The 12,195-nt window shown below is 39.6% G+C and overlaps 1 protein-coding gene across 12 annotated transcripts in view; it reads right to left on the bottom strand.

Moving 5' to 3' along the window:
* The window catches only part of NAT1 (N-acetyltransferase 1), a 33,205-nt gene that overhangs the window by 11,549 nt on the left and 9,461 nt on the right, over positions 1-12,195 (bottom strand). For 6 of the 12 annotated variants that reach the window (XM_045739114.2, XM_045739111.2, XM_069336518.1 and 3 more), the window contains exons 7-11: positions 7,975-8,037; positions 3,723-3,833; positions 3,456-3,617; positions 1,733-1,852; positions 1,052-1,219 (exon numbers count right to left, since the gene is read on the bottom strand). In XM_045739114.2, the coding sequence (XP_045595070.1) occupies positions 1,052-1,219; positions 1,733-1,852; positions 3,456-3,617; positions 3,723-3,833; positions 7,975-8,037 (624 nt within the window). The remainder of the gene's footprint in view (positions 1-1,051; positions 1,220-1,732; positions 1,853-3,455; positions 3,618-3,722; positions 3,834-7,974; positions 8,038-12,195) is intronic. The other 6 variants (XM_069336523.1, XM_045739115.2, XM_069336522.1 and 3 more) reach the window with 3 other exon arrangements.

The raw sequence follows: 12,195 nt of genomic DNA, 5'->3' as shown, positions 1-12,195 counted from the left end.
TTCTCACCTTAATTCTTGTGCTACATCGTTTGTTTTGGTATTGTGTTCACAATTAAATTCCCAGCAAATGTATATGATAATGTCCAAAAGCCTGGTGAGACTCCCCGTAGCAAAGCCTAAAATTACCCATGAACGAGCACCAATTTGCACACCACAACCTAATGTGTATACTTGTTCTGTTTGATAACATCAATTTTCATGTTACATCGCTCGTTTTGGTAGCAAATTGTTCGCAATAGAAAGGCGTGCATTTTAAAACTAGTCCCATAATAATAGCACAAATAGAATTTTAACAAATATTTTAAAATTTAAAATTTAGACCCAAAAACGTTATAGTCATTATAGTCCAGCGATTCTCAATTTTTTTTCTTTTTACTTTCACTCCCTTGGTTCTATAAACTCTCATCTGATGCTCCTATACTCCATATTGTAGTTTCAATGGCATTATTATGACCTATTCTCAAATTACATGGCAATGTTCAATGCAGCATTTCTGAAAACTTGTCTACAGCGCCTAGATTACAGAACCATCCACTTCGGAATCATGATTCTATGCTGTCTAATAATGAAAGTTCAGTTCAGTTTCCAATCTCGAGGTGTTTTTAATTTAAAGTCAACACAAGTTAGATATTTTGAATGGAAACCAGCCTGAAAATAAAAAACACGAGTATCCCTGCTGGAGTACTGTACTGTAAACAATCCCAGCAACATTCCCAGAATTTTTGATGAAATAAAGGATTTAAAAAAAAAAAAATACAAAACGCTTAACCCAGCACTGTATGGCAAGTATACTTTCAGAGTATTAATCTCAATGTTAGCTCCACAACATTACTTGACAACAACAATTATGAAACTACCAAAATATTATTACATTCTAACTTAAAAATTACTTGCCAACATTAATGGTATGCCCCTGCCCCCTCACACAACCAATGTGAGAGAGTTCATAATTAACTAAGGAGTTCCCAACATTTTTTATCACCTTACCAATGAAAACCTAAACATTTCTCGCATAAATCTAAACACGTCTAGAGTATAACCCTTAACTTACCCCTTGCTGTTGACGTGGTCTATAGCTTCCTCCTCCACTGACACCAGAGCCAAATCCATTTGAGTCAAAACCATACTTGTCAGGCTGAGAGGATATGACTCCAGGTCCTGTACCTAAAGTCACTGCTCCCATAAATACATCCTCCATGCCTGTGCGATTCCCTCCCGGCTGATGAATCAATGATAGCCATTAGGGGCAGAATTGATGATTAGTAAATGAAAATGGCCAAGTTACCAAGATAACGGTTTGCATGAAAACATCAATACGTTTAAACCATTTGTGTGTTCTTTACACCTATTTATTAATATCCCGTGAAACACTACTCTTAAAATGACAAGGGAAAAAAGGCTCTACATCGCTATAAACTATATTTAGTTTGTTATTTTATGTTCTATGCATTTCTCTTTCCCAAATACTTAACCTTTTTACACCAACACCATTCTATCCTTCTGATCAATGACTTCTAACTTCTCACTATCATGCAAGTAAACAAAAAATTAATCAACCTGACAATATAAATTTTGAGAACTTGACATTTTGTATTACAAATCAATAACAACAAAGGAAACTATACCTTGGTGAGCCAAAAGCTAAGCTATATAACAAGACCTATCGTATCAATATAACAAGACCTATCGTATCAAACTACAAAACCAATGCCAATATTGCATGTAATCTAACCTGTGGGAAAAAGGATGAGCCACCAGCCAGAGGAGAGAGGGGTCCTGATGACCGTGGTGGTCCGTGCGATGAAGGTGGTGGGATGTAAACACCAAGGTCGTGTGCTGCTTCCTCACGCACCTGTTAAGGACGACATTAAAATTAACAAAAAATGATTTAATAAAAGATTTAAAGCCAAAATTTGTAAACAATTACATTATACATTAATTCACTGTATACTATAGAAGTTGCATAATAATTAACACTTTTGTGCTCTCGGCAAACAAAAAAAAGCAAACTTGCCCCTTGTACATGCGGCGTTTCGGGCGATCGAGCGGCAACACTGAAAAGTGTATACTCTTCACTGTTCTACCTTAATTTTCGATGTACATATTTAATTTTTTTAGCAATGTGTTCACAACAGAATGTTCTAGAAGAACATAAGTATAAAATGTCATACAAGGATGCATTAGACCGGCACCAAATAAAAAAAACATCGATCACTAGCTGTGAGCGCCAAACAGCGATTTTGTTGGGATTGTACACCTTGAAAGAGTCGGCCATGCCATGCCATTGCCATGCGACCTATTGGGGAGAACGGGAATTTCATGGCGCGCATTTTGAAACTATCCATATTTTCCATTGCATAAATTGCAAACCTGTTAGCATAAGAAACAAATTCCAATTTCTCATACAATACCAAGTTTTCACATTTCTTTAATACAGTAATTTTATTCATGAACTATGAAGACCTCATGCACACATTTGAATGTCATGTTTTCTTAACACTTCGCTCACTGGGCGAGCGAGCGCCAACCACAAGGAGCCGCGCATGCCTCGGGAACGCGCAGTTTTTTAATTTTGGTGTTAACTCTTTTCAATATTGTCATGTCAATTCTCATCCTAGGTCTTTCATTTTGGTATCAAAGTGTTCCCAATAGAATTCCTTACAGGAGTATATGCATATAAAGTCTAAAAGTGCGGCGTACCACCCACACCAGAGAAAGTGACATTGCGTAACCCGTGAGCGCTCAAGAACAATAAAATGTGTATACTCTTTTCAACTTTGTCACCTCAAGTCTTCTCCTAGGTCTTTCATTTTGGTGTGTTTGCAATGAAATTCCTTACACGACGATAGTGTTTAGACTGGCCCATGTTGAGGAAGGTGAACTTGTCGGTGATTACCATTGAGCATGGACAAAGTGTATATGAAGGTAGTGGACTCGCCGATATTTGATGAACACTGCAGATCTATCGAGTGTCCTGGGTGAAAGCGACAGTGTGTGTAGTTATACTTCTACAGATAATATTTTGGTGAAGGTGTAATTGTGTATTGTTGATCCCCCCTTTATTCTTTGCACTAATACTTGACACCGCCAGTTCTTGAGAACTTGCCATCGACACGGGGTAGGATCATAGAAATACAGTAGTTATATAACACATTAATTTTAACAGAAAGAACTCGGTTACTGGCTTAAGCTGGCCGTAACACAAAGGCAAATTCTTGGGAGTGAAATTAGACTAAATATTGAGTTTTAACCTTTGTGACAGGTGGAGTTTGCAAAAAGATGGGAGACCAAAGGGAGCAGCAGAGGGGTGGGAGAGGGAGGAAACCGAAAAGTGCAGCATTGGGGAAAAAGGGGTGACTGAAATGTGCAAGGGGGAAGAGAGAGTGAAGGGTGCAGCAGGGATGGAATTAGAGGGAAGATCAGTTAGTAATGCCAGTTAACAAATGCTTGTTTACCTGACGAATGGTACGTGGGCCATCCACCTGGGCAATCTTACGAGGGATCCAGTTTGCAGCACGCAAGTCCAGCACATCCTGCAGCATGAAGCGGATACGTGCCAAAAGTTCCATGTTGCTGCTCAGCTGGTAAATGCGCTCAAAGTACTGATCCATTAAGGGCTGTGAATTATCAGAAAAAAAAATTAAATCTAATGTATAAAGAAATGGTGAATCAAATTGCTTTCATCTATTATGTGCCAATATTTAACATGAAGAATAACTGACCTTAGCCTTGGGCTTGTCTAGCACCTTTCCGCAAGTCCTCATTATCTGGCACAGACACTCCAGATCCTCAGCCAAGTCAACCATTGGTCGACGCCGACGCTTCTCCAACAGCTGTCAACACCAAAATCCATTACCATATACTCGCCCAATATTGAATTTTTGTATTGGTATTTACACCAAGCTTATTCCATTTTTACATATACTGTATGTCTGGAACAGGCTTGTCAAGATTTAAAAATTAATATACATTCATTAATATCACGCACAGTTTACACAACACTTTTATACCTACATATAACTTTGCAGCTCATATATATGTACATATATATGACAGTGTCAGACCACCGAGGAAGAATTGAAACAAATTTCCTTAAGTACTTTCGTATATTAATACATCTTCAGAATTCTTTCTGAAGATGTATTAATATACGAAAGTACTTATGGAAATTCCTGTTTCAATTCTTCCTCCGTGGTCTGACATTCATCATGTGTTAATTTTCGTGATTTACACATACCCACACATACATACATTATATATATATATATATAATATATATATAAATATATATATAAATATATATATATATTATATATATATATTTTATTGAAAAAATCCAGAAAAAACAGGATTGTTTAGTATACAATGTAATAATCACCACTTTTTCTTTGGTCAGTTTCTAAGAAGTGGACGTCCTGATTTAATCATGGACAGAGAAAGGATTGGAATTAGGATACCCAAGGAAAGAAAAAGAAACAGTTAAGAAAATGGCAGTGTCACAACTGGATATGCAAAGCCAACTACCCCACACACAACTGGACTGTCTATATTGCCTCCTTTTTAAATGGAGATTATTGCCACATTGCCTACTTAAAGTGCATAACCTTGAAGTGAAAATGGAATATAATTCAAAATCAGATTACAGAAAGGAGTTCTTGACAGGTATAGTAACAATTGCCAGATAATATGTGGTAATAGATATGTAATGTGCCCCCTGGTGTAGTTGCAGAAACAGCAATGTTAATGTATGCAAGAGTACGGGAGAAACTGAAGTGTCGTTAATTTGTATAAACTATCACAATTTGCTGTGAACCTGAAGCAAAATGAGTAAGCAAACTAATATAAAGAACACATGGGAAAAATACAAGGTGTAGTGTTTTTAAATTTAGAAAACAAAAGATCAATAAAAGCAAGGATAATATTAGTGCACAGAAGAAAGTGAATGATAATACAGGACAAATAATTTGCAAAACAGAAAATCTTACCATGAATATTAAAGAAACAGAAAAAAAGGGAGGAGAGGAAATTGGTAGTAAGACTAAGATTGGTAGTAAAGTAAGGGGAGGTAATTGGTAGTAAACACAGAACAGAAGAACCTTTGATCTAAATATACCACAATTGCCAATCCAAGTAACTAACACTTTAAAACACAATTGGATCCTTAACTCCACATTAGTCAACTATTAACCCAATACAATACAGCCTTTAGTATACCAGTTGACTGAGAAATAAGTAGCACCATATCTTCTGGCTTCCTTTTGCTAATCACAGAGACCAAAAGCCAAGGTTTTGGCCTCTGGTATTCTGCTAGATCTTTTGGAACCCTCAGGCTGAAGTGACAAGTGTAGTTACAGAATTAAAGCTATGCCCATTGTCCTGTCTTCCCAGTTCTTTTTTTCACATGAGGATTTGAAACTTCTGGTGGATGATAAAACCATCAGCAGTTTCAAACTGACAGTGATGGGAAGATGGAACACCACGCGCATAGCTTTTTTTTTTTTTGGTAACCACACAAGTAACCACATTTGTCACATCAGCCCTAGGAATCCAGAATAACATACTGAAGACCAAAAGTAAAAACCTTACCCCACCACCCTGACAGCTGCATGGAGCAGGATATTTGTGATCACCCACCCTGAAGAAACAACCTTCCAGAAAGAAAATGCATGAAACTCTGCAAACTATCCACCCAGCAGTTAAATCATACCCTCCTTAGTTAGAGCTGGCCACGCCTAAGTGGCAGCACGATGGGAGCTGCCATCTCATGTCAACAATGATCAGTACGGTGATTAGTCCAGAGCCTCCTCTGGACTAATCATTGTCGAAATGGGGAGAGAGCAGATTAATCATTGTTGACATAAGGAGGCACTTCAAGTGCTAGGAATGAGTTCACAAGAATGAGCAGGGCAACAGTCTGAGAACACTGCAGCAAAAGCAAAGTCAGCTAAAGCTGTTGCACAACCATACATGGAGGAAGACGGTGCAAGACCATGTGATTAAAGGTCGGGGAGAGGAGAATGACCAAGAAGTGTGTGAAGAACTCAACCCTCATACATCCCAGAGACTAGAGCAAGGTGGGGAAAGGGGCATGCAAATCTGATGAACCAAGGTAAGACAGACAATGGGAAGAAAAGGAGGGGCAAATCACAAAAACAGATTTCACCAGCCTCTCCAACTAAAATTTTCTAAAAACCAAAAAGGGCCGACTCGGGACAGCCACACTAGCATCAAGCCGTAAAACACAAACAAGCAAATGAACTTAAAACGGCTACCACCTGTTGAACTTCATTTCAAAAATTAAACAAACAGAAGATTAAGGCTCTAGCTAAGATAGGGACCCAGCAAACCCAAGTGTAACAGGCTTTGAGGCAGAGAAACCTGCACCTGGATGAGATTCTCAGTTCTTCTAGTCCCCAAGCCCAGCTCAGGCTTGACTTGTGAGACTGGCTGTTGATTGACGTGGCCTGCAGGCCCAAATATTCACTACAGCCCGGTTGGTCTGGCACTTCTTGCAGAAAACTGTCCAGTTTTTTCTTTACCTTCCACTTTGTTTCAGCAGCATTTCTTATACTTGCTGGGAGGATAATTTACAACTGTGAACCTCTGATGCACTTCTCTAGTCTCCTTTCCAGACTGTACATTGAGAGCTTTCAGACCATCCCAATAATTTAGGGGCTTTATACAGAGTCTTTGCATGCTGTGTGTGTTTTCTGAATTCCATCTTTCAGCAGTATCTCCTACTCTGAAGGAGGAAAGCAAGTTTTGAGCAGTACTCAAGGTTCTAAACCAGTGATTTGAACAGTATGAGCACTGCAGTGGGATCTCTGGATTTGAGGATTCTCTTAATGCTATAATTTTTCTAGCTGATGCAACATTTGCTTGGTTATGCTCCCTAAACTTTAAGTGCTTACTGGGAGGCTGTTTCTTTGATGTGGGTAATCATAAATCCTCTGCTCCATGTACCTCTGTGAGGGAGGCCAGGCTATTAGGAACTCCTGGCACTAATGTGACCGTAGAGCTCCATGTACCTGTGAGGGAGGCCAGGCTATTAGGAACTCCTGGCACTAATGTGACCGTAGAGCTCCATGTACCTGTGAGGGAGGCCAGGCTATTAGGAACTCCTGGCACTAATGTGACCGTAGAGCTCCATGTACCTCTGTGAGGGAGGCCAGGCTATTAGGAACTCCTGGCACTAATGTGACCGCAGAGCTATCTCAGTGTAGCTAGCAATGGGGGGTGGGGGTGGGGCAATGTTTGGCCCCCTCTGCCCCCCCCCCCCCAAGGCATGCATAATCCTGGGGAACTGGAGAGAAGTCTAACTCAACTTCATCTTGACCAGAAACTCTCATCTACCTACACACGCCACTAATTCCACATGCTGTGTGCTTTCAGTCTTAAGTCCCGGAAGGAATATGTCGACTTCTTATGAGGTTCACAGGCAGGAGTGACTAACATTAAATATTAAGAGACGTTATACACAGCAGCGAGATATTCAGTCTAAAAATGAAAGGCAACAAACTCCTATGTTTGTTTAACCTTTTTATTTTATGGCTTTTTACACTGAGGGAATTACATATGGTAACTCATTTATGAGTTAAAGGTTACAAGTCAACACAATGAGTGCATTAAAAATCTCATTGGAAGCAATGTACTGTAAAATCTATACAGTACTTTTATTTGTTTAAAAGAATAGTTGTTACCATAGAGTTAAACTGCTCAATTTAAAAAACTAGTCAATACATAATTATTTAAAGTTTTAAGTCAACGTGATGATGAATTTAAGCCATCACACAGCATCCTCTTTAGAAAAAGGGGCGGGTGGTCCAACCTGACAACAATAAGGGATCCACCGGGGATCTTTACCAAAGTAAATATAGAAGTAACATCATATATGCGAAAGTAGTAAATACTTTCAAGACGAATAAAACATACTGTATGAACTGTACTGTATATGCAATCCCACACACCACCTACCATCTGTTTGTTTATGCTTCTCGTGCGTTGTGTAGTCAACTCCGCTGCATCAGCCCATCCTAGCTATTTTATTATAAATAAAGAAAACAATAAACACCTTCAAAATTCAACTGGAGAAATATTGGATGCACAGTAAATGAACTCCCATACATAACCTACCACCTGTATGCCCATGCTTCTCATAATGGAAAATCTCTGCTGCACTAAACATACAATGTCCTATTCCTTAATTACTTTATTTAGTGTCATTGTAACCCTAATGTCAAGCAAAGTTACTACAAAATATAAGCATGCGTTGCGAATCAAGGGTAAAGAGGATGAAACAAAACATCACAAAGGAGCAAATTTAGCCAAGATGGCTGCACATCTTTATCTGGATAATGAACAAGAGGGTTTAATGAAAATATAATAATCTTACTAGCATGATGTGTTGCATCATTTGCAAATGTAAATTACTGTTAAATATTTGATGGCTTACAAATATGAACCCAACCACCACATGTAAGTCACGTGTAAAAGGGGTCCTCCTCCTGCACATAAAATCCATTGCACAAGGTTTAAGAAACTGTTCCTTTCAGATAAAGGAATGTTTACCATAGTAATAAAAAGCATGCAGGCAATAAAAGATAACCAAGAAAGGAGACGTAAGTATTACGTTTTCTCAACTGATTACTCGAGTTATAATTAATATATATATATATTATATATATTACAAAAGAGCAAATCAAATATAATTACTAAACATATTTACAACAAACAATCAAGAGGCAAGTGCATCTGAGCAAAAGCTAAAAAAGAAGAAAGCAGAAAGCGAGTGGATGTGATTTGTAGTATACTTTGCTGAGAGAGAAAGAGAGAGATAGATAGATAGATAGATAGAGGAGAGAGAGAGAGAATGTGCCTAGTGATTATCACTTAATACAAAGGTAGAAATTACGAGCAAGACCAAAAGGCACTGATGCAAGTGTTGAGAGCATAAGACAGAATGTGATTGAAGGTAAAGAAAATTACCAATAAAGGAATTGGAGATGAAGTCTATTACTGTGGAGCAAGATGCTGAGTAGCACTGTGTGTAAACCAAGAACACTGGAAACAATCTGCAGAATGATGATCTAAATATGAAGTAAATTACCATGATTGTCGTGGAACAATGGTGTACAAATGCTGGCGATTATCAACCAGCGTCATGATGGATGACAAATGTACGATGATGGTATAATAAATGGATGGTAGTGTTAAGGAAGTAAATTCCTAGTGAATGTGGAAGTAGATGTGCAAGGAAAGAAAGGTATGGAATGAGGCACTGCTATGACTGACGTGTGTGTGTGTGTGATGGCACTAGTTTAACCTGATGCTACAAAACAAAGTACAGAAGGGGTTATTTAGATTCACGTGTCACACTGAACACCTTTAATCTTTTTAATTTTTTTCTATACTGCTATTATGGTCTACAGAAAAAGAGAGCAATAGGGTAATTAATGTCTACAATCAAAATGATCAACACCACTACCATTTCCCACTTTTACAGGGTGGGAGGTACCAGTCCCAAAATAAAGAACATTAAATAATGATTGACTCTCTTTCAGTCTTTTTCTAGCATATCATATCAGAAATGCTTCAAAACAGCATGAAACATTCTTACACACAACACACATGTGCACCTTACACACTGGGTTACTTAAAATCACATTATAATTAACCCTAAAATGGCACAAATTGCATAAACAGCATTATGATTTTGGTCTACCTGCCTGCACAGCACATACCATATACAGTATATATATATTTATTTTATGATTTAAGTACCGCGTAAGATTTAAGTCATGTGGCTACACAGGGTTCACATCAGATTCTCAGGATCCATTCAAAAAACTACCATGCTGTAAACGGGGCATCAATACACCGCCTGAAGCATCTAGTAAACATCAACCATCTTGGGAGGGAAAAAAATTGTGGGTGCAAGAGCCTCAGTACTAACACAACCACCATAAACAGCACTTGCTGCAGCAGCAGCACACAGCATCACCATGTGGCCTTGCACTACATTATCATTTACAATGAAATACCTAGGATAACAAGAATTTGACAGTGACAGAATATCCTGCAAGTGATACTGTACAACAAGCATAACAATGTATATGTATTTTATATTTATATAATATATATATATATATATATATATATATATATATATATATATATATATATATATATATATATATATATATATATATATATACAGAGCACCACTTGGTTTCCGAACTTTTGTTATCCGAAACTTCCAGTTTCCCGATTGGGGTTGGGGAGTCATGCTACCCGAACAAAATTCGGGTAGGAAGGGGTCCACCAAGCGTCACGCCAGCTTGTGGTGGTGGGTGGGCGATGGTCCAGTTTGCCCACTGTGACTTCACAGATTCACGGCCTATTATTCCTATTATTTTGAATTGCCATAAGGCTGGAATGTTCATTCTGTGCTTTTGTTTTACATATCTGCACAATCAAGAAACATCTGTGCACCATGTTGGCTCCAAATGCACCCATTGCATCAGTGATGGCTGACTGGTGGGTGGATGGACGATGGAACTTAGGTGGGAGGCAGTATGAATGAGGGGGGGGGGGAGAATCAGTGAGAGAGGGGGGGGAGAGAGATGCTAGGAGGGAGGGGGAGGTAGGGAGAGATGTTAGGAGGTAGGGAGAGATGCTAAGAGGGAGGGGGAGGTAGGGAGAGATGCTAGGAGGTAGGCAGGAAGGGATGGAAGTAGTGAGAATTAGGGAGGGAAAGGCAGGCTGGCAGGCACAGGCAGGCAGGCACAGGCAGGCAGGCACAGGCAGGCAGGCAGGCAGGCTAGCTTGCAGGCAGGGAGTGAGTGGTAGTCACGCGGTTGAACCGCGTGACCTTGAGAGATGGGATGTAGGGGGGCGGGTGGTTTGTTGGTGGTGGGGGTGAGACCGGCTCATTCCCGAAGATAAGCCTAACACACACTACCCGTTAGCATGATGGCAGGGGGGGAGGCAGGCTGGCTGGAAAGGAAGCAGGCTGGCAGGCAGGCAGGCTGGCAGGCAGGCTGGCAGGCAGGCTGGCTGGCAGGCTGGCTGGCAGGCTGGGAAGGAGGCAGGCTGGCAGGCTGGGAAGGAGGCAGGCTGGGAAGGAGACAGGCTGGGAAGGAAGCAGGCTGGCAGGGTGGGAAGGAGGCAGGCAGGCAGGAAGCGATATATGGGTGTTGAAGTGAACTGTGAACCACGTGACCTTTGAGAGTGTGTGTGTGTGTGTGTGTGTGTGTATGGGTTTGGGGTGGGGGGTGGGGGAGGTGTGTCGGTGGTGGGGGGAGAGGGGGAGGTGTGTCGGTGGTGGGGGGAGAGGGGGAGGTGTGTTGGTGGTGGGGGAGGGACTGGCTGACTCCGTAAGCCTAACCACACTCCACAGACCTGTGACCCAGATTTGTTTCTTAAATGTACAGTACATCATCGTATATTTTAGGCAGGATGTGCCTGCAGGCTGGCAGGAAACATCCAGAGGAAGTTTGCCAGACGTCTTAATAATCAGTTAGGAACAATTAAGGACTTTTATAAAGCGGATCAGGACTTCACTTATTGATGAGTACAAACAAAACACGGTCGCATTTACGCCATGAACCTGACGATTTTTTTCCCTAGAGTTTTTTTCATCAATTTTTCGGAAAAATTTCTTTTTACATTTCTAGTTTATTTTTCCCCTCTATTTCTCGTATACGAACTTACATGTTAACCGACGGGTCTCGTCCCCAAGGGGTTCGGAAACCAAGTGGTGCTCTGTATATATATATATATATATATATATATATATATATATATATATATATATATATATATATATATATATATATATATTTATTTATTTATTTATTAACGTGTGCCGTTAGAATTAGATGCAAAATGTGTGGGGCTAAGCTGTGCTTGGATCACTTGTTATGAGATTATCACTTCAGAATGACTTGGTGGCTCATAGTGGTGCATAAACATGTTGACAGTTATATAAAATGTGTACAGTGTGAAACAGCAAAAATGGTATTACTTATACTTGTAAGAATATAATTATGGTGCATACATTAGTAGCAAATATACTTGTGCATATCAATTTACATATGGAATGTGGAACATTATGTTATAACAGCCCATAGATAATTGTACTAAAAAAATGACAACTTAAAAGTATGGTGAAAAAATTAATTAAATGTTTAGAGC

The sequence above is a fragment of the Procambarus clarkii genome, chromosome 36 (genome assembly GCF_040958095.1).
Source record: "Procambarus clarkii isolate CNS0578487 chromosome 36, FALCON_Pclarkii_2.0, whole genome shotgun sequence".
NCBI classification, from domain to species: domain Eukaryota; kingdom Metazoa; phylum Arthropoda; class Malacostraca; order Decapoda; family Cambaridae; genus Procambarus; species Procambarus clarkii.
The sequence above is the reverse complement of the archived record's forward strand: the minus strand, read 5'-3'. Positions and strand labels throughout refer to the sequence as shown.